The following is a 23,725-nucleotide window of genomic DNA, read 5'->3' on the forward strand; positions in this document are numbered from 1 at the left end:
CATCCATAACATTACTCAAGTTATAAATGCCACACTCAAGCTACTTATGTCAGATGAATAAAACTCTCTTGACCTTCAGACAAAAGGTTGAGCCACAGGGTATGCCTAAAGGATTGAACAAAGAAATTAAAAAGTTGCATTTTAGCTCCATAAATTAATTTTTTTTGGTATTTGCAGATTTAGGAGGTCAGAGGGAATGTTAGAAAAAGGCAATGAACAAGTTATAGTGGTTAGTTAGCCCCTGAATACAAAAGCTAAATTATAATAAAATTATAATAATAGTAATTAAAAAAATACCCAACTACTTATTTTTAAGTGGTTCTTTGGCCCCTTGTCCTGTTCTTGACTCCTCTCCTTTCATAGTGTTCATTATTTCAACTGATTTTACATGCATCACCACTTGTGTAATATGCATAATCTGATAACCAAATACCTAAAATCACCCAATACATTCAAAGTGTGAGTCAGCAGCACAACATAAATACAGTATGTCTTTACAAAACATATCAAATGTAACAAAGCCTGCACTCCCATGGAGTTGTGGTTGATTAAGGCCACACAAATGCAGGACTCCTGTAGTGCCCAAATACTGTATGCTTTGGAGGGAAAACTGTGTTAAACAGCACTGGGATAACACACACAGTTTTCTAAGTGTACAAAATGCAGAAAGTTTGGTTCAGTTCTGAAACACAAGTGCCTCAGTTCTCCATGAAACCCAAGTCTAGGGTGATTCCTAGTTATTATAATGAATCTGAATACCTGAAAAACACCCTCCTCTGAAATCTGCTGACCTCTTAGTCTCTGTGGTAACTTGGGATGAATTTCACAACCTACTTTTGGTAAACGAAAAGGTTTTACATCTAAAGATTTTTAAACTATCATCCATTAAACTTATCACTCAAGACTGCAATCCCCTTAAATGGCCAATATATCACAGACTTCAATTAACAGTCTGAAATGTACCAATTCCTAAAAGATATATGGTAAGAAAAAACTGTGGTATTCTGCTCTGAAGTATTCATCTCATGAGGAAATGAATATCAGAACAGCCAAGCAGCTTGAAAATTCAGTTCAAGAGGGACAACTTGAACCTGTTCAGTGATTTTGCTACAGGTGATACTGTAATGCTCTGGACCAGACACAGCACCGGCAGAAAACAGTTTGGCAGCACTGAGATCAACAAAGCCACAATGGAGTGACCACAGGTACAGTGCATTGAAGGTCCAGCTCAGGAGGCTCACTACTGCATAAGAGAAGTATGATTTTCTAACATTAATGTTGGTTTTGCACAAAACGCATTTTGTTGCTATTTAACTTGGTTTAATATAATAAATTGAACTAATCAACAATAAGATGCTCAAGCTTTATGCTAATTTGAATATACCAGCCCAGTCGGAAAGGGGGAGGTCCTGCCATCTCACCACATCTGAGATGGCAGCTGAGAAAATTAAGTTGATATGATAATAAACAAGCCAATGAAGCTGCGCTGACTTACATCTGCAGGGAGTCTAGCCATGGTCCAGTCTTGCATCTTTGCCTGACCTCACTGTCAAAGAAGCTTTCCAGAGCTACAGTCACTTTGACTTTTATAATAACCGAGGATAATCCAATGCCAGCAATAATGCATTCAATGACTCAATGTACATATGAAGGGTAAATGATAGAATTATTTCCAGCCCCACGTTTCAGTTGTACAAACTGAACAGTCAATACTGTTACAGAAAGATATTGATAAAACAAGATGCCTCTCTTCATGACATTTAGTACTAACACTGAAGGTTTATAATGTTGCTGGGTAAACAAAACTCCCAGGAAATCTGATCAATACATTTTCAGAAGATGGGCCATCATCCTGCATCAGGGCAATGACCAAGCCTTTGACTAAAGCTGAAGTATTAGAATCTGGATTTGCTATAGGTACTGGAAGAAATACAAAGCCATTGGATGCTACTTCAAGATAGCACTTGTAGAGTGAGAGATTGTGATGCTAGCTGGAGAAGGAGCATGTATCTGCTTTACTCCTATTGGACCAGGATTTTAAAAGAGCCTCTCTGACTTTTTACAAAGAACATACATCTCACAACTCAGGGAGGCAAAACAACTCATAGACTCTGCTTATTAAAAGAGCATTGAAAATCAATCTAATAAACTCCATCCTAGTGCAATTTGATTGTTTAAAACTCCAGGCTTTCAAAGAAAGACAGAACTTGCCTTGTAGGACTATGCAAAGTGAATTAACACAGTGCATTTAAATTCCTGGATACACTGAAATGTTCTGAAAATTAATGTCATCTGTCATGAAATATCAAGTGCTCTCATCTTCCCTAAGCTGCGGCTAAACTGCCAGTAACTCCACTGAGCAATTTCTCAAGTTATGGCTCTTCCTTTTCCCTTAGGACATGTGGCAGCTGGAAGGACAAAGTGACCACACAAAGTTTTTTCAGAAAGCAATTGATCACATTAGAAAAGCTGAGACTTAGATGTGTCCTAGAAGATGGTTGCTGGGCCAGTCCAGCAAACTGAGCTCTACTTGACACAAAATATTCAAGCATTCTACAGCTCTAAGTAATACAAATAACTGTCCATAACACGTTAATGTTGCTATCCCACAACAGTAAATATTTTAACAGCAGTATTTAAAAAGAAAAAATAATTTAAAACAGAGCCTGACAAAGGCAAACCCACTGCCTCCACTTTTAAAATGGAAATCGACTCCTCAGTCTTCCCCTTTGTGGATTGATTCCTGGCCAGTTCTTCTCCCTGCTCTGCTAATCCATCCAAACACAGTAAGTAAAATAAGTATTGCTTTAATTTCCTGGGGTTTCTACAACTATCAAATCCTTCCTGCAGAGGATATATCCTCACTGTGTCAAAGGACACGCACAGGTATTTCTGTCAGGATATCCTCGAGGGGAATATTGGAATGTGTTGACTTTTTCAGAACTAAATACACCATTTCAGCTTTTTTTTAATAGATATCAATTTTACTGACACATGCAAAGACTTCTGAGAGACTAGCGAATCATGATCACCCTCTGGAAGAAACATCCTACCTAGGTCTTGTCAGACCAGTTTACAGGTATTTTGTTATTCCATGTTCAATTTTTGCTTTAACCAGTTATGAAATGCAGATGTAAACCTCATTTGCACATGTCTTGAATGCTCCTAAACCCTCTTCTAAATACATTGCAGCAAAATAGGGCTGCCTTTCAAGACTTAGGACATGACTATTTCTGCTAGCAGCTAAGTTGTTCATATTCAAGATCTTTCACAATATGTGGATGTGCCAGACAAAGGGACTTGGTGCATTTCAAACTAACCTGGTCTAGGACTTAATTTCCTCAGACTCAGTTCAGAGTCTTTTTAACAGTGAAGTAGTAGCTCAGGGCAGAAATCTCATCAGCATCTTGTGACCAAGTAAACTACGAATGAACTCACAGAAACTTTAGCTTTTGGGTTTTAACATTCTCCAGGCTTGCACTGCCAAAGTTTGAAGGATTCCTCCTCCACCTAGCCCCTTTGCAAACCCTGCCCTTTCAGCATTTTGTTTTACTTTTTGCCTTCATGTGTGTGTGTCTGTTAAGCACACGCATACGCGTGTGTTTTGTTTCAACACATCTGCTGAAATCTTGGTGCCATCACACCAAGTAGTATGAATGCTGCCACCAACAACCAACCCTGCACAGCTCTGCATTTGCAACTGCCTTGTCCAATGTTCTGTTTCACTGACATTCCATTTTTCAAAATTTAGACCTGTCTTTATGCTTTTTTCTTCAGCCTCTTCCCCATAGGAAAAAGTAGGCATCGTAGCTCAGAAATTACATTCTGCAAAATGCTAATAAGGCCAACTGCGTTTGCAGCCAGAAGATGCTGAGCAGTTCAAGGAAGCTGAATTAGTTCTATTTGCCCTGATTCAGTCATCTGGACAAACATCAGCATTTATGACTGGAACAGTCTTCACGGTTGTCACCATAATGACATCATACTAATAGAGATAAATCTATTTTGCTGATTCGAAATTAATGGAACTATAAAGTGATTAATTTACAAAATGATGGATCAACCCTCTATTTATGCAGGTAGGCTTAGTAATATAGGAAATACTTGGAAAATTTTTGCCTTTAAATATTTTAATTCGTTAGCCTAACAAAAGAATGCCGGTTTTACAAAAGCTTAGTTACAGGATTTTGCAGTCCATTTAATTGTAGTATTAGCACTTTGCATTCCTTGTGCTCTTCTTGTTTACTGTTTCTCCATCATAAAGCATGAGACAGTGCAGCATTCACCTCTTAGGATACATTAAAAAGTGAAAGTGTGTTTTTTCTCAGTGTGATATTTCTGGCTTTCCTTCATTTTACCTCAAAATGCAGAGAGAAAGAAAGAGAAGCAGAGTGAGGGAGACAGCTGGTCTCCTGCCGAATACTTTTTATTTCCATTAAAAATTCAGCTGCTGTAAAACGATTGCTTGAACTGACACAAAAAGAGACATCACCACAATTCACACACAAGCTCAGGGGGAAAGCACGAAGGCTTCTTTGACTGCCTTTATGTCCAAAAAACCCCTTGTTTCCTTTGGATGTGAGGAGTTACCAGCCCCACACATGGATGGTACACCCCAGGATCATTCAGCTAACTGCATATATATATGTATATATAGCAGCAAAATTCTCATTTGAGGCCATTAACACTTTCCAAAGCAGCACTGGTTTAGTTACCTACTTTCAGACTTGTTCATTCTTGCTTTTACAAAGTCCTTAGGGTCTAGATAACTATTTCAAAGCCCTCAATTGAGAAGACAAAGTAAATTCGCTGGAGATCTTGGTGACAAATCCATTTAATAAATACCAAAATACTAAAACCGGGGGATTCAAGCTGCCTTGGCTTCATTTCTCTCTAAAACAGCATAACACAGCTGAATGACTGTAAATGAGATACAGCCTTGCATGCCACTTCAGGGGTCAGAAATGTAAGTCGTCTCAAAACCAGGATCTCAAGCTATACAACTACTCTGCACCTGTGAGGATGGAAGCAATTGTCCAGGCAAAGATAATGTTATTTGAAAGCATTCTGGCAAATCACAGTAAGACTGATTACTATATGTCCCTGTAATTATACCTGGACTAATTCTGACTTGTGTATTCCAGGCACACACATTTCTATATCCTTTCTTGACTCTTGAGACAGCATCCTATAACACTTTGATTTTTCAGTGAAAAGAGTTGCTTTTCTATATAATGTTTACTGAATTAACAATATGCCTCAGTTTACTTTAGAGATGGAAAAGAGTTGTATTTTTTTTTAAACCTCTGTCAGGATTCAAATCACATTTGAAGCAGCATGCAAAATGAACAAAAAGCCAACAGCTGAACACCTTCCACAGAGCATATTCTGTGGCAATTAACACGGACAGGACTCTGAGCCCAGACCACTGCTCCCACAGCAGAAGTAATCTGGAATGTTCTCAAGCAGTGCTGTTTTCTGATTTCTCACCAAACTGCCAGGAAAGTGCACACATCTCTATGAAAACACATATTCTTCACATATATGCAATTATATATAGCAACAGAAACAACATTTGGTGGGAAAATGCAATTAGTTTTACCAACAACCACTCAAATCAGGCAAAGAAGCCAACTGATACACTTGGCAATATCCTGCATTATTCCCAAGCCAGGTTTTAGTTATTTCCTGAAAGATATGTTGACTACTGAAGCTAAAATTTCCTTCAGAGTTTTAGAAGTCTGGAGTTTATGCTGGGGTTTTGTGGTTTGGGGTATTTTCCTAATTGAAAATGGTATGACTTAGAAACAAGGATGGCACTCCCAACCAGTGAAAATGCAATACAAAGCAGGTTAGAAGCAATGTGCTTGCTGTTTTGAATTTCAGAATATAAAATCAAGAAGCTCCTGGGTTAAGTATATGCTAATGGAAGTCAGTCCCTCAACTTCTGCACTTTCCTTCTAGGTCTCAGGTGCTGGCAGAGAGGGGTAACTCAGCATGGGCAGGAAATATGTAGAATGGGTGAGGTCAAGTATAACTGAGTCCATGTGGAGACAGGCTGAGTAATAAACTATTACTGAATGAGGCAGTAAAGAAGAATGACTGTTCTCCTAAAAGCAAGGGAAGCAGGGAAGGATTAATCCCTTTTCAGCTGATGCAGTTGCCAACAATCCCTCAATGTCTGAACACTGACAAGAAACTGGCTTCTGGACAAAGAGCAGAGAGCTCAAGTTCAATCCACGCAGGATGAAACGCTGATGGGAAAGGTTTTGGAGAATAAAGAGATACTCCTCCTGCTTTCCATTGGCATACAAGCTCTTTTTGTCAGATCAATGGAAAGACTATGTGATATCACTTTCCAAATATATCACCTTTCATCTCTCATTTACTATGAAACTTGGCCTTGCTTTCCCAGACAAGACCTAGTGCAGAAATCCACAAATATCCTTATCCTGATTCAACCACTCTAATTCTCCTTTTCTGCTCCAAGGTTTCAGACTTGAACACATGTGACCCAAGTTCAAGACCCCATTTGGCTCCTGGTCTTCTTACTAACTTCCAAAAAATTGAAGGATTAAGTACCAGTAATAACAAAGTTCAAATCAACCACTCTGGCAACTACATTTCTTTTGAACCACAAAGCTCTGGATGAACCAAAGGGATCCTGGGGCCAAAGCATTCTCCGCCAAGTGGCTTTGGCAATGGAATAATGGACAGTTTCTGAAAAGTGCTGTAAAACCTTCACAGTTTGGACAGTTTTTCCTCTGTAAGAATTACACTTCCATTCACATGCTGTCTCCTGGCCAGTTCAAAACATAAACAAACAAATTAAAACAATTTCCCTACCTGACATATGACTTCTCCTTAGAAAGAGCAGCTTTCTGTGGAAGGTTCCATTTTTTCCCTGCACTGCCTAAAAAGTAGCATAAGTATGTGCTGCTCCCTTGTAGAGGTGCACTGCAAAACCTCTTTCTTACTTTTTGCCCCACAGCTGAAGTATAGCACAGAGCTTTTTAAAAAGACAAGTTCAAGTAAGCACTCCTTGTACCAAAGAACTAAAGACTTAAGGCTATATAAGCAAAATCTTTCTGTGTAAGTGCCAGCAAGGTGAGAGGAGAGGCAAATGACTTCTTTTTTTCCTCCCACACAGAGACTGGTCGTGTTTCTATTTGTGCTCATCTCTACTTTGCTGACTCAAACACTGATGCTTCAAAACTGTAAAACAGCACTGGGTATAAAAATGCTAAGTGGACACAGCAAGCCTTCAGCTCTCCCTCCATCCCTGGTTTGTCATTGCCATTAACATCCTTCCTTTCCTGAGAGAGGGGAAGACATGGTAAAATGTGCTGAGCTCAACAAACTCCAGATTCCAGTCAACTAAAATAGGAATATTGTGACCTGAGTGTCATAGGAAAAGAGTTACAAGGTACACTGTTGAGCATGATCTATATGTCCCAGTACACTGTGCATCCACGGGGATATAGAAACCCATTCAGCTGTTCGCTTTTTGCGGCAACAAACATCAAATACCTTGTCTACAAGGACAAGAAAAGCATTAAAACAGTTGTATTACTCCTTTCAGGCAGAGTCATTATGGGGAAAATTTCTTTGCAAGACTCATCTGAAACAGTGTTGACATGAAACACTGCAGGAGCTACTGAGAAAACATGAGCCATGATGCTGTCAGCCCATAAACATCCCCCATGTTACAGCCCTCATGACTAGAACAAATGGCATCATCTCATTAGCGCTCTCAGCGCTTTGCCTCTACAGGCTGGATGAAGAGCATCCAGGGAAAGATTAGGCAAGGCACAGATGAAGCGAGTGGGAAGAAGAAAGCACACTGAAGTATCACCTTATTGCTCCATTCCTTCAATTACCCGCTCAATAACTGTGCAGTACAGGCTAGGGTTTCTGGCAGGAAAAAGTCTTGTCTGCAATAAACCCAGAGGGAGATGCCACAGCTCCTAAAGCTGTAGATGAGCCCTAGAGGCTCCAAGAAGAATATCCTTGTTGTCTACCCTCTCTAAACACTCAAGGCAGAGCCTATAAAGTCCTCATCTGACAACCAAAATCTGCAGTGTAGTTGCTCATTGCTAGTGAGAAAAGAGCAGCTCAACCAAAGAAAGGCACAGTGCACCAAGCTATCTAACTTCTTCCTTGTTTTTGTAACCTGTATTCTCAGCAGAACGATGCACAAAAGCCTACTAGAGACAAAAAGGCAAAGGAAAGACAATGTGTGCTATAAAACTATGCAGATATGAGAAAAAAAGGCTGAAAAATAAAATCTATTATTTAGGAAATAGCTGCATAATGCAGCATGAAAACAACATAATAGAGATGGGAAAAGGAAAGGCAAATAGCACTTAAAATTCACATTACTTTTTCACACAAAATCTGTCACCATTATGTTACCATCATAAAAATCAAATCACCAACCAAAGAGAGAAAACAAAGTGTTACTGGGTTCCAGCACATGTAAATATAAAAAACAAGAATACAAAGTCTCTGCAGAAACATTTAAACGTTTTAAGCATATATAAAAGCCCCACATATTTTGTCTATAAAAGGATGCAATAGGATAGTAAACATTCACAGAACCTTAGCACACGCAAGCGGAAATCATTACTTTAATAGCAAGTTTGCCACAAAGGTTTGGAATGCTTCTAAAAATAGTCCAAAATATTAAGGACAGTTAAGCTGTGGTGGGTTTTGTTTATCTGTTTGTTTTATATAACAAACAGATTTATCTTGAAAGACAACTGAAGTCTCCTTCCCTGTCCTCTTTTTGCATTTTAATAGGACTGCTCAATTATGCAGCATGCAACGTTAGAATCCTTATATGCGATTTAGCCATCGTCTGCAGTCCTTGTGGCTTGAATCAACTGCCTGGTTAATTAATTACACTTCTTCGATGCTATAAAAAGCCTCGAGCCATTTTTCCCAGTAATCTGAGTATTTCATCCATCAATTAAAATAACTATTTCCATTCTTCCTCTAAGACTATATCTTACAGTGCAATTCTGAGCATCTCCAGTCATTGTAAACATGTAGGTGAGGTGATTTGATAGTCTCTACACCCAGAATTGATGGGAGAAAAGATGCATTTTTGTATGTTAAGACACAAAAGTATAATTGTTCCCTGCATTTTAAAGGCTTCTCTATGTGAACCTGCAAAAATCCTTAATAGGGACAAGAAGTATTCTAATAAAGACCAAAATAATTGCTTACACTTTCAAATTTTACAAGGTGCAACCTTTTTCATTTTGTCCTTCCTTCTCTTCATTCATAACAATTAAAGTAAATATTTACCTTCCCTATACTGCCTCAGTTGCCTGTTTGTAGCTCCCTTTCATCATTTTGTCAACTCATTAGAAGGCTGTCTTCAAGATGTTTTTTCCACACAGCTAGATGTCTGAGAATAATTAAACTTGATCAGTGTGACTACCACAATAGCAAGGACTGCTCGAATCAGCGGTGCACCACAGCACCTGGATCAAACCAAAACGGTAAGGGGAATGGAAGCGCAGAGCTGCCGGCAAAAATAGACATAGGTGAGAAGATGACAGCAGGGCCCAAACAGATGAAACATTTTCAAACACTTATAAATTCCTTAGTATTAAGCCCTGTTCTGGTAAATAGGTAAGGCCACTATCCCTACTTTCAGCTTAGGAGCTGTTCACAACACCATTTCCCTGAAAAGGTGGTAGCAACTGCAAATCACAGTTCACAGGTGAAAATGGGGTGATCCAAAAGCAGACTCTACTAAAGTGGATCTATTAGGTAAAATTCCTGTCAGGGACTAAACCACATCAAAACCAAGAAGCCCAAGACAAGGTCACAAAACACCTGGTGCCACTGGTAACCGTTTGACAGTGCTTCTTGTTAATCAGCTCCTACCTCCTGTGAGAACTGTGGCTGCCAATGGCACTTGCTTGGCACAGCACGGCACTGATCCGAGTCAGGGACATGTGAGGCACCACATGTACTAGCACAGACCCCACCATACCACACTGCTGCACCCAGAAACAACATACATGTCCTCCTTCATGTGAGGCTCCTTTCTGGGTCCCAGGCTCCACCCCGAGGCACTGCAGGCAGGGGGAAGGAGCTGCAGCCTGTCCCTGCCTCCTGCTTGGCGGGCAAAAAGATGCTGAAGCGTCTGTGGTTGCCATGGGAGTAGGGACGGCCGAGCCCTGGGAGCAGGAGTGAGTAACAGCATAGGAACTGCCTTCCTGCGCAGCTACTGCAAGCTACAAGGGACTTTTTGAATGACAGCATACAGAGCTCCTGCACCCTGTGTTTTGAGACAGAGTGGTTCATCTGTTACTGGTCTCAGTTTTCTTCCAGTGCATAAGATTCTGCAGTGCACAGGGTACCTGTTCCTAATGCAATGCTGGTTTTCTGTTCCACCAAGAGCATAATTTTGTCTCATTAGAAATAGAAGAGGCTGAATTTTGGGGCCTGTATTTACACATTCTTAGTACTAATGCACATTGCATTGCAATGGGACCAGTTAAGGTTGTACCCAGCAGGATGCAAATCAAATTAGCTAACTGCTTGTATACCTATTCCCAAAGCAAAAAGGAGGAAGCATGTTGGTGGAGTTCACATATACCTGTGGTCTGTCATGTCCTAGCCAAAGAGAATCCTGGTCAGTCCCTGTATGTCCACAAATAAAAGCTTACAACAGGAAAAGAGGTGGGGGGAGAAACAGAAATGGGCACTTACAGCTGTTGGAAAAGTCTAATAATTTATACTAGCTGAGATGCAGGGAACAAATATAGATTACTAGCATCTCTTGGGATATCCAAGAATTAAAATGTATTAATTCATTTTCATCAAGGCTTCCCTCTATTGGAGAGTGGTTTCCTTCTGATTCACTTCTCACACACAGAAACAGCAATAGAAACAATCCCAGGGAAGTCCCGGGAGTTACACTATATTGCTATAAACAACACACACGCAATAGAAACAACCCCAGGGAAGTCCAGGGAGTTACACTATATTGCTATAAACAAAAGGATAATCAGACCCATCTACAGACCTCACCCAGTTCTCTGACACTGTGTCTCTCTCCATCATGAACAGAGAGAGTCTCTTTAGTGGGTAAAATCTGGGAGAAGGAGAGGGAGAGCGTGGCCCAAGGGCAGCAGAAGTTGATCGCAATAGAAACAACCCCAGGGAAGTCCAGGGAGTTACACTATATTGCTATAAACAAAAGGATAATCAGACCCATCTACAGACCTCACCCAGTTCTCTGACACTGTGTCTCTCTCCATCATGAACAGAGAGAGTCTCTTTAGTGGGTAAAATCTGGGAGAAGGAGAGGGAGAGCGTGGCCCAAGGGCAGCAGAAGTTGATAGAAATATGGTCCAGGAGCTAAGCAAACACACAGGGAGGGAGATGAACCACTAGAAAGATGTTTTAGATGACTTGTGGGCTTAGGAAAAATCCCCAATTACTTATTGACATTCCTTCTATAATTATAAATAAACCTTTTGACTAGACAAAAGCCAAGTTTTTCTCACTTAGGAAGTCATTCAGTCTGCTTGGTATGTACACTCCTTCTTTTCAAACAAGCGTTGCACAACACCACAGAACTGTCTCGAGACAGGGTGCAACATTCTCTGGTATTTCAAATTTACTTTTCATTTCAAATATACTTTTTATCTCTGCATGATGCTAGGTGAGCATTCTCATCAGAAAAATACTCCACATGACTCCTAGAGCTCCTGAAAAAAACATTTAAAAACAGTGCAAGGAAGGTCTTACTACTGAGTAATCCCATCCCTTGAAGTTCAGCCCAATCATGGCACTCTGCTTGAGATACAGATGACACAGTCTTGTACATTCTTCTTTTTGTGTATCCCTAAGAAGACAATGGGGCTCTGCCTTGGACAGATGTGTGCTCTGGTTATAATGTACAGGAGGAGGAAAAGCCTAAATGAGCAGAACTACAGATACACAGTGAAGTAAGAAAACTAACTTTTAGTCTTGTGCCAGAATCACAATCAAAAGGCCTATGTATTGAATTAGCTGAAGAAGCCCAACATGCCAGAATCACAATCAAAAGGCATATGTATTGAATTAGCTGAAGAAGCCCATGGCTCAAAGTCTATACTCAAGATGTGGGAGTGAACCACAGCAGAAATCTGCCAATGACCTGAATGAGAAGTTCATCTGAGACAAATGATGCTGAGAAAAAGCACTGCAGTCAATCAGATTGTACCAACTGTCCTATGACTCACAGTGAGTTTGTCCCCAACAGACAAGGAGAGCTCAAGAAATCCAGAAAAACAACTGAGCCATAAGAATGATGCCACTCTCTTCCTGAAAGAAAGTGCTTAACAGTTGCATCTAATACTAATAAAGTGAGACAAAAAATTCATTAGGACAGAGCATGTACAAAATCAGTTAAAAGAGACAATTACATGCTCAATTTCTGCAGGTTTGTACTTCATCCTGGCCACCTCTCTAGTTCTCATCCCATTTCTATGTTTTCAAAAGACTTTGGGAAGCATTAACTATGGAGCTGCAACCATAAGTGGCATTAGCCACTACCTCACAAGTGCTTTACTTTAAGCCTGTGTCAATGCACAGCAATGACACAAACCCAGAGGCCACTTATACTCTGTCAACCAAGATGATGGTTGGCAGTTCTGCAGCTCCAACCATTTCTTGCCTCCAAAAGAAAGATGGTGGTAGGAAATTACATTCCTCTTGCAGAGCTGTCACGGAGCTGTAGTGAAGAGTGACAGAGGTGACAGCCTACTGATGTTTCACAGACAGGAGAAAAGATGGAGGAAATAGGAGATCGGAGAAAACAGGAGGTTCATGCAGAAGGGAGTGAAAGTTAAGAGAACCGAAGAGCAAGGTGAATGAGTGAGGCAAACAGACAAGACTATATTGAGCAAATTTTTATCAGGACAATAGAAAATTGATACTGAACAATAAAATCCCCTTTGAAATTTAACTTTCAGAAGATACTTGTGTTAATGGTCATGGGATCATGGAGTGCAACATTGTCCAAGAACACTTTCACTAGCAACCTTTTCATGGTGCCAGAAAGTTAACAAAAAAACAGTAGGAAAATAAAAATTCGAACACTGACATCTTTCACTCCCTGTACTGACAAGCAGACTACAATTAGGCAACAGGGAAGATGCTTTAGTTAATCTAGACTAGAATAATATTCTGATCTCATTTGCAGAGATACAAATCAGGAGAGAAATCAGGTAAGGCAATAAGCTATTATGGGTATCCATTTCCATGTGCTTATTTGTGTGTAATATATGCAATGTCCTTCCCTGCCCAGCTTGCTATTTTTAGGTTGAACTGAGCTTAGTCTCTCGCCTAGTACCTCTGTGATTCATATTTCCTTGTGCCTCCAGAGGCAAACACATCTAAATAAATTTTGGAAGATTGGTGCTTTCCACCGGCTCTGGAGAAGAGTATAAAGATCCATCATCACTTAACACACAAATCCCTGCAAACCACATAGTTAGGAGAACTGTGCAGAGCAACATCTAGCTCGTGGCTGGTGAGTTTGTCAGCAGCAGTCTGTAAGTCAAGCAAGTGATTTTCACATAGCTGGAATTGGCCATTATGCTCGAAAGCATTTATCTGGACACTGAACAAGTGTTTATTTCCTGAAATAATCACTTATAGAGCATCCAGATTAGAAAGTACAAACATATTGGCTAAATTGAATTAAAGGCAGTCAGCCACTCCAAATTAAACACTCAAGTGAAGATATTTCCAAATACAGCGGCAACGACTGAGCATCACACAAATGGGGTAGCCTCATGTTTAAAACATAGGACTGAGAGCTATTAGATCTTAGTTTCCCCTCCTACTTCTGGTGCTTGCCTTTTCCTCTTGATCTCAAGTAAATTATTTATTGTCAAGATTTACATTTCCCTAGATTCAAAAAGAGGCAGTTAGACTCCCTGGCTTTAAAAAGCAGTGCTGCAATAATTAATTCATTATTCTATGCAGAGCGCTCTAAAATTATTCTTTGCTGCTCCAGAAATGCATATTATTAGTGCTATTATATTCCACTAGCGATTGCCAAAGTAACTCTATCTTGGATGAATTTATAGTATTCTAAATTCAGTGGTACCTTAAGTCTTGAACCAGAATCTTTTCATGGCAGTATAAGATGAAGGAAGGAAAACAACCCAGCTGTGATCATAAGAGAGTTTCTCTTTGCACTGTTCTACCCCCATCATTTCTGTATTATACACACATACACAACCATGGCAGCAAGCATGTGGAAGAAAAGACCAGCTCAGCAAATGCCAGTGAATGGCAAGGGGCCATTGTAAATCCTGCAAAAGAAACCAGTGGCCTAGCTCAAGCCATAAACAGTGCTATAAACAGTGATGTGACCAATACCATTTAATTCTTCTTATTTTTTTTAACTAGCTTTTTCAAAGCTCAGCTGAATTTGGACTCAATGATTGGAAAAATGGCCTTCTTTAAATTATGCTGTCTGCATAAGGTTGAGACATCAATTAATTGGATCCATTTCTCATGTGAAGGCAAAACACAACCACATCTGTTGCTGAAACGGCTTTTGCTACAAGTGCAGACTGGACAGATCTATACAGAAATGACCAGACAGATGTTTAATAGTCCAGGATGTATTTCTGCTCAAACGCATTTTCTAGGTAACTGAACCAACAAATTAAGGATACAATTACAGATTCCTGTCTCAAACAACTAACTTTGAATAAGACTGTGTGTGAATGAGGGTGAAAAGTGATGACAGGTTAACTTGGTACATTATCATATTTGCCTAATGAGAATGACAGGATGAATTAAATTTTAATCATCTGTGGGAGCAGCAGTTTTGAGGGAAACTGATCTTACCAACCGACCGTTCTAGTTAACAACTTTTTAAGAGGTGCATTCTATAGCACACAAATGCAAATGCCCCAGTCGTTACCTGTTGGTCATCTGGAGTCCATATGCCACAGGTGATCTGACTCTCCAAGTTTATCTCCGAAGACCAGTGTCTTTGTCCGCTGACTGAACCGACCAGCACAAATCCATCTCTATAGGAGATAAGTGCTTGAGTCCCGTCGTGGCTCCACGTAAAGTCGCTTACCTTAACATATCAAAGACAAGAAAATAGATATATGGGCCAGGTAGGAATTCTTTTGTTGTTTTAATAAAAGGCAGCACTGCACAGAACCAGACAGGGTAACTATCAGCCCAGTTGTAATGTTGATGTCATGTCTACTGAATAAAGCAACTGTGCTTGCAAAGTGCTTTTATGACAATTCTTGCACATTACTTTCAACAAGAAAGCGTTTCATTTTCTCCTGTGCTTTCTGAAAGGTATAAACCATCATTCATTGTCCTCTTCATTTTGCCTGTCAGGACTTGATGACTCTTGACTGCAGAGAAAACATGCATACCAACCTGTGCCCCACGATCATTCACGAGCTCCACAGACCATCTGCCTTCGTATTGTATCCAAACAAATATTCCACCATCTGCATCGCAGGTTGCTAATTTCTGGAATGGTTCGTTCCATCTCACCAGCACAACCTTAAAAGATGACAAACAAAACCAGCATTACCAAAACTGCATGTTGTGCTAACAGCTAGTTAACCAAAACCCGTTAAACAATGCTGCCAAATAAACATCACCACATTTAAATCCTAAAGATGTACAAAACAGCAATTTCCAGCGCAGCATTAGGCGCCTCTCAAGAACAGCTGGAATCGTTTTGTCATGGTTGTCAGGAAACGCACAATCTCTCACCGTCAGGCCTTTTTGGAAGGCACTGCACGCCTCCAGTACAATCACACTGTGCCCTGGAACACAGGGCTCTGCTACAGCAGCAGCAACCAGGGGGCTCTGCACAGCCCATCCAACACTCCTTCAAACGATTCCCCCCACTCATCGCAGAGACTGTCAGGCTCTACATCAGATCATCACCTCTGCTGACTTCAAATGAAGTTGCATGCACTGGTATCACAGTAAATTTGAATACTCATATTCACAAAAACCCCTCGAGAGTCCCAAATTACTAAAAAATAGAAATTTTCATAGAAATGTTGTTTCTGAGTGCAGAAGGAATACAAAGCAGTTTTAGGCTCTTATCTCCACATTAGAGCTATCTGAGTTTTTCTGGAGAATCTAATCAAGTCTAAACCTACCAAATCGCTCTTTCATTTTTAATTAATATCAATTTAACAAATACAGTGTCTCTCAAGACCTAAGTATGAAACTGAAAAAAGCATGTCATTCTAGTGTCTGAAGCAAAAATCAGTAGTAAAACCATTTACCTTCTGTTAGTGACATTTTCGTTAAAATCTTTTTTTCCAAATCAGTTTTATTTCAAAAACATGCATATATATACACACATACATATATATACATATAGGGGATGCTACAATTCAGACAGAAGCAAATTTCCCCCCAGCTATTTTACTGAGACACAGCACATGCAAACAAAGTAAACATACATTAAATAGTCAATCAGTAGAGTGCTATTTTAACTACTTAATAGGCATCCAGCTCTAATGACACTTTTTCATAAAACTAAATAGATAATTAATCATCTAAAAGAGACAGACAGAAAAGATTTTCCTGAAATATATTTTGCTGTTTACAGAGATGGACTGATCATCCTAAATATTCCAGTCCTAGGATGAACTCTAAGCAGACAGACTCTTCACACTTGACAACAAAATCGGCAGTCGTTTTCAGAACTAAGATGTAATTACATACAGGTAATAATAATAATAGTAAGATATATTTCAGCCACACCTGAAACCTAAACTCAGCAGCTGAAGGATGCTTTTACACTTACTGAGTGCTACACTTATTCACAGAGTGTCAAGGGTCAGAACTTCAGAATGTATCTGTCAGTGGAGCTCACCAGCCCTAAGTATCAACTCTTGAATGATTGAACAATCACAAGAAAACCATTTCTTCATGCATATGTAAAGATTATGAGGAGAAGCAAGTATGACAAACCAGCTCTCCTTCATTATGCAGTTTAGAAGAATCCCATTTGAAAAACATTTACTTCTCCTTGACTATAACCTTGCAGCTGCACTCCAAGTCACCAGTCCTGTTTCCAGTTGGGCAGATTATACCATGCCCCAGATGGATTATATCACACATAGCTTCTTTAAAAAATTCTTTTATTGGAAGTGTAGTAAATAAAATATTTCATCACAGCAATACCAGCAGATGTACTTTGGTAGAGGGTTCACTCTGTCCCTTCCATCTAAACAAGAATAGCACAGATTTGTCAAAATTTTGTTTTCCTTTTGGTGTAAGTCCTATGCACAGAGCCATAATTTCATCCACCCTGAGGCAAAATGCAACAACGACATAACTGTACTTGCCAGCAATGCCTAACAGTATTATAAAAGAAGGGAAGAAAAACTCAGTGATAGCACTGAAAAATTTAATCTTTAAAGGCTGGGGGCTGCTAAGGCTAACAACAACTATGAGTGGAAGGTACTTAGCACTGCTAAAAAATTAAATGCTTAGACACTGCTCATGTTGCACATTTCATAGATCATACAGAATGAATTGCTAGACAAAATCTAGGAACAAGAAGAAAACTAATTGTTCAAATAACATGAATTTTTTAACTTACACCATTAAAGATGCTACTACCCATCTTAAAATTGCCAATTTTGTCTGGCGAAGATTTGAGACGAGCACATGATTTTATAACTTAGACATACCAGTTGACTCAGTAATACAAATTATGGGCAAAGTGACAACAGTTACTTAGCTGTGGTTTGTTTCTTTTCTGTACAACCTGTCTTGTCTTTAGTTTTAATAAAACATCCAAAGGTACATTTGAATGCTGACAAAATTAACTAGAGCCTCCCTCCATCCCAATTGGATACAAATTAGTAACTTCCAAAATAAACTTACTGCTTTATAATCACAAATGAAAGCAAGACAATGATTTTACATCTCTTCTGACAACAGCCTCATAAGGAGGCAAATTTGTAATTTGAACATTAAACACAGAGTCAATGTTAACATTTTATGAGGTCATTTTGAGGATGCTGCCATCATTTACATTTAACACCTGACTACAGGTGCTGAGACCACAACTGCTTTGAGTATTTCCAATTTCATTTTAGACACTTAACACACTGAAGTAGGGTAATGAAAAGAAGGACTGCCCTAAGATGACTTCTGGCTCTCTTGTCGGCTAAAATGTAAAGCATATGAAAACATGCCCCATTAATAGCACATTTAAATATTTAACACATAAGCTTCACTTACCCCTCTGCAAAGAGGAATTTTACTGCTAACCCATAAATGCAAAGATATCATTACTTTCACTAACAGCTTCAACTCACAGAGGACCCATTTTTACTTCTGCCTTTATGGTTCTCTGTTTCCTACTTAGCATCTTCGCACAGGCACTGAAGGACTGAACTGTTTTACCTTGTGTTCAAAACAGTGAGAACACTGGTGTATAGAAGAAACCTGTCTGTGGGCCATTTGTGGCCCACACAGCATTTGTATATTGTCTAATCATTTTTGTTTGTTTGTGTGGTGGAGGTTTCTTAAATTCTATAAATGCTGCAAATTGTGTTTGTTCTACTTTGAAAAAAGTGTATCACAGATATGAATCAGCTTCTAAACTGCTATCAGGATATTATCTTCCATGAATAAAACTCAAGGAACTCCTGGCCTAATATATTAAGCACAATGTAAAGGCCAACATACTGCCCCCAAACACGACGCCTTCCATGAAGTTTGGTAAGTTTTTGAGTCAGTCTTATGTTTTCTTTGAAGCACAGTGGTAACAAATTTGCTTCAAAAGTGCAGCATTCAGGATCTTCAGTGTCTCTGTTTTAATTACCAACTTGATTTTCTGAAATTAAATTTAATTAATCCTAAAGGTGCTAGAAACTCTCCTCAATAACTGATTGCATACTATAATCACAGAATCATAGAATCAATTAGGTTGGAAAAGACCTCTGAGATCGCTGGGTCCAACCTACGACATAACACCACCATGTAACTAGACCACGGTACTAAGTGCCATGTCCAGTCTCTCCTTGAACACCTCCAGGGATGGTGACTCCACCACCTCCGTGGGCAGTCCATACCAATATCTAATTACCCCTTCCGTGAAGAAACTCCTCCTAATGTCCAACCTAAACCTCCCTTGGCACAGCTTGAAACTATGTCCTCTTGTTCTGTCACTAGCTGCCTGGGAGAAGAGGCTGATCCCCACCTGGCTACAACCTACTTTCAGGTAGTTGTAGAGAGTGACAAGGTGATGATGCTGCTAACAATTATCTATTAGCACCTTAGATACGAAATTTTGAGTAACCACAAGTTTTGGAGTAGCAAATGTGATTTACAGTAAACATGACTTCTTTCCAACATGAGAGATTTGGGAATATAAATTGATACCTTTATTAACTTTTTTTAACATTTTCTAACACCATACAAGAGAAACTCCAAAGCATTCTGAGAGTTTTTGTTATTCCTGATTTCATTACAGTTTTTGATGATGACTGAAAATATGACACCAATCAATCTTCCAAGAGCAGAAGTCCTTAATCTAGAATATCATATTACAGTCATTACTGAAATCTTACGGCTGTACATATGGTACATAATTGCTATAGTAGCAAGGGACAATCATCTACAAAAAATAAACTAGATAAGTAACTAAGGCAGTTAGTTCCTAGAGTTCCTTATCAAATTCAGATGGATTTTATTACAGATACTCTGTAGTGAGTCACAGTGAATCATTTTTTAAAATCTCTGATCCTCCATCCATTTTACTGGGGAGCAGACATATGCTCTAAAGATAGAGGTCTTCTCCAGCATTCATTTTTACATATGCCATGGAGATGTGCTTGCACATGGACTATCACAGCAATAGAGAGCAGAGAATCCTTGATGGCGAATATTTGATTAGAGCACAATTTGCTACACCTGGAGAGCCACATTCTTTTATCTGGCATGAGTATTTCTGAAATTACAAGTGAACTAGACATCTTTGCAGGGTGCACAGAATGTGATGCATTTTAACTCCATTGAGCATATCAGACACCCTCCTCCAATAAATCATACCACATTTCTAATGCTGTTGAAAGTGCTGAAATAATTCCACGTTCCAAACACTGATGGCAAAAACACCTAACTGTTCCTAAGATAGAATAATAAAGGCCATTGCCTGCAGTAGCAGAGTGCAGGACTCTCTCTGAGCTTCTTTCAATGCTGTGCTTTTAGGAAAGTACTTCAGTTTTTAAAGGAACATAAAAGGGTTGAAAGAAAGCACTGGCAAAAGGGACTGGACAATTTACCTAGGATCACTGAGCATTACCTCTCTGTTTTATCAAGCAGCTCCATTATGCAATTCCCTAGTAAGCAGACTGACCTTCACTCATAGCTACAAGTATAGATAAACATGTGCATATAGTATGTGTAACACACTGGCACATGTGATGGTTTATTAATGGCCACAAAGATGAAGAAATGTCTAAGTATATCTAACAAAGAAAAAAGATGAGTGTTCTGAAGGGAACAGAAATGAAACATAAAATACAAAAACCAGAGAAAACAATAACTGCCTTTACATGCTACTAGAGTTCAGTGCCTCTCTCTACATAATACAGACAGATACAGATATACATCTATACATGTAAAATGTGTATATACATTACATACATATAATATGGGTATGTGCATGAACACACATCCCTGTTAAATCCTTGAGGAACCTGTGCCAACTTTGTACATTTGTTAGTTAACTAACTAATTGAAGTTAGTTAACTGAAGTGGATTTTTATAACTAAACTGTAATTTGAAAGTTACAACAGATGCCCAGAATAAGCAGCAAGGTGTAATTAACAAGCTGTTGCTTCTCACTATACTTTACTTATAACCAAGGTTTGGTTCTAAATGGTTCTGTGTATGTTTAGCTCAATGAAATGTTTAACTGTCTTTTAAATATTAGTATTTTTAAAAATAAAGGTTATTCAAGTTTTCTGTCCTAATTTCTCAAGTTGCAAACAGATTGTTTGCAACTTGAGAAAGAGACAGATTGTTTGCAACTGTTCTTACTTGTCCCTTCACTTACACCCATCATTTCTTGCCAGGACAATAATAGCAGGATAATTCTCTCCATTCAAACCAATTCAATCATGCAAGGAGCATCACATAAGTATTTTTCCTGCTAATAACACTAGACAAAGAAGCAGCAGATGTGGCAGACAGCTAGTTGGCATCACTCTTCTTTCCTATCCTCATCTTACATAGCATTCGCTAATGATACACTCCCTATCTCTCCCACACCTGCAGAGCTTTGACTTTTTGTTTCCAGCGACATTACACCCCTGTGGAAGTGTTTCATTTACATATGGAGCTGTCACTTTCCAAGGAATGATACCCATCAAGGAACTACTATTAAGAAAAAACTACTACTATTAATAACAAACACGGTGCTGCAGCTAGAGAATGGCAAATCTGTAATAGTCAGTGTTTACATTTCTTGAGGAAAAACTGCCAACTCACAACAGGGGCTGCAGCTTACATAGTGGGTAAGTGAACAGCAAATGAGTTCTGTGAGACAGAAAATACCATCCAAATTCTTCATGTTTCTTTAGTATAAATAATTAAAAAATAAGCTCTCCTCCTAGAAGGACTGTAGTGGCCTGCAGATATCTCAGAGACAGATGTCATTTAATATCCCTTACCCCTGCCATGGGAGAAGCTGTGGTCAGTGGTGAAGTGCACCGAGGGCACGGCAGATGCTCACAGCCCCTGGGGGATGTGGCTGCTGCTGCCAGCAGCGCTTTCCACTGCTACTTGTACATTAGAGGTTTGATACTTTATCCCAGGATCCTACATTTCCCTTAAGAAAGTGTATTACTCTGCCAACAGCTGTCATCTTGCTTGTTCTGCTCTTTGAAAAGGAGTTTCAATCTCTGCAAGTAATATTTAAATAAATATAACAACATCATTGTGAGAGATAACATAAAAGCTTCTAACTACAGGGATTTAAAAAAAGGGAAAAAAAAACCCCAACATGCAAGGACCAAATTTGAACAGCCTTTTTTTTACAATTTTCTTTTTAAAGGCAACAATCTGATTTCATGGCATAACATTATCAGTAAGACAAGTGTGTCAATTGGGGACATAACCTCATGCCAACCAAAATCAGAGGTAAGGCTGGACCAGCAATAAGGTGCTGAACTTAATGGGAGATGAAAGGTCCAGGCCCAGCTCTGTACCTTCTTCTTACCACAGACTTCTTCGTGGCCCTCACATGAAAAGCTACTTCAGATTAGGAAGAGATTTTTTATGGAGAGAGTAGTCAGACATTGGAATGGGCTGCCCGGGGAGGTGGTGGATTCACCATCCCTGGAGGTTTTCAAGGTGAGACTGGATGTGGCACCTAGTGCCATAGTCTAATAACAATGGTAGGGTTGGACTTGATGATCTTGGAGGTCTTTTCCAACCAGGTTGATTCTATGATTCTATGATAACTCAAACACCTCAGGTAAGGCCCTAAAGTTAAGTACAATGTAGGGATGCATTAGAAGCTCTGTGCCATTTTGTTGAATACACTTATTTTTTTTCCCCTTTTCTCCTTGCCATTTGTTTTCATGACATTCATACACGCATCAGGCTGACAAAGGCTCAAATCACCTGTGCAGCAGCAGAAAGAGAAAAGGCCAGGTGGGAGTGGTGCAGTTTGCCAGCAATAACCCTCTGAGTAAGCACAGGGAGGTATCCATTCACCCAGTGTTCATTCACACTGCCTGTGAGTGGCTGGTACCCTGCAAGTAATAGTATAGCTGCTTACCCACGGGGACAAATGTTGATACTCCCCAGAAAGTTTTGTTTATCTGCTTTGCAGATGAATGCTACACATGCCTATTTTTAACAGGTATCTTGGGGTTGGCATCCCACCCACAACATAAACCTATTTTTGAAAGGTATCATATGGATGGCATCCAATCCCCAGTGGAAGGCAGTCTGACCTTTAAAAGCTTGAGGCAATGATTTTGGCAAATAGACAATGGCAAGAAAAATTTGTTTTGATTGCTACTTTGAGGAAGGAAAGCCTTTAGTGTGAGTAAGATGTTGTCTTAAAAATACCTAGACTGTCAACATCTCACTGAATACATTTAGGGGCCTTGATAGTAAACTGCCAAGACAAGGACTCAAGAAAGGCTCTAAATCTTTACAAATCTCCTTATGTTCCTTAAGTTGCATGCTTCATTTTAAGAAATACATCTCAAAGTCTATTAACCCCAAGGATTTGCCACATAACTATTTCATATGTTCACAGAACACAAAATGTGATATCTTATCTCATACTTTGGAGGAAAGCATCCCCAAGACCACTCACAGGTACCAAACAAGAAGAATAATGCTCACAGAGCCAGCTCCAAAGGAATTGCTCTTTTCACTTTGGAATCACCACATTTAATCATGACTTCAAAGAACCACAGTTGTGAGAGACATCAAAAATACCCCAAAACAAAACAAAACCAAACCCCACCAACAGAAATGGTTTGGGCAGCAGCAGATTTGACAGGTCACTTGTCAGAACAGAAAGTTGTATGCAAGAAAGAGAAGTAACAGGTGATACAAATCCAATATGGATGACAAGATGTTGGTATATGCCTACCAGTTCTAATTTAAGTACGTTTAACTATTCCTTCAAGAGCTATTAAATAAAACAGATGGTTGT

General features: G+C 39.4%; 1 protein-coding gene across 1 annotated transcript in view; it reads right to left on the reverse strand.

Annotated features, from left to right (window-relative positions):
- TULP4 (tubby like protein 4) overlaps positions 1 to 23,725 on the reverse strand; it is a gene marked incomplete at its 3' end in the record, with an annotated part of 63,191 nt that overhangs the window by 24,358 nt on the left and 15,108 nt on the right. Inside the window, exons 2-3 of the mRNA XM_009081233.1 lie at positions 15,433 to 15,561; positions 14,954 to 15,115 (exon numbers count right to left, since the gene is read on the reverse strand). Coding sequence (XP_009079481.1) covers positions 14,954 to 15,115; positions 15,433 to 15,561 — 291 coding nt within the window. The remainder of the gene's footprint in view (positions 1 to 14,953; positions 15,116 to 15,432; positions 15,562 to 23,725) is intronic.

The sequence above is a fragment of the Acanthisitta chloris genome, unplaced genomic scaffold (genome assembly GCF_000695815.1).
Source record: "Acanthisitta chloris isolate BGI_N310 unplaced genomic scaffold, ASM69581v1 scaffold20168, whole genome shotgun sequence".
In the NCBI taxonomy this organism is placed as follows: domain Eukaryota; kingdom Metazoa; phylum Chordata; class Aves; order Passeriformes; family Acanthisittidae; genus Acanthisitta; species Acanthisitta chloris.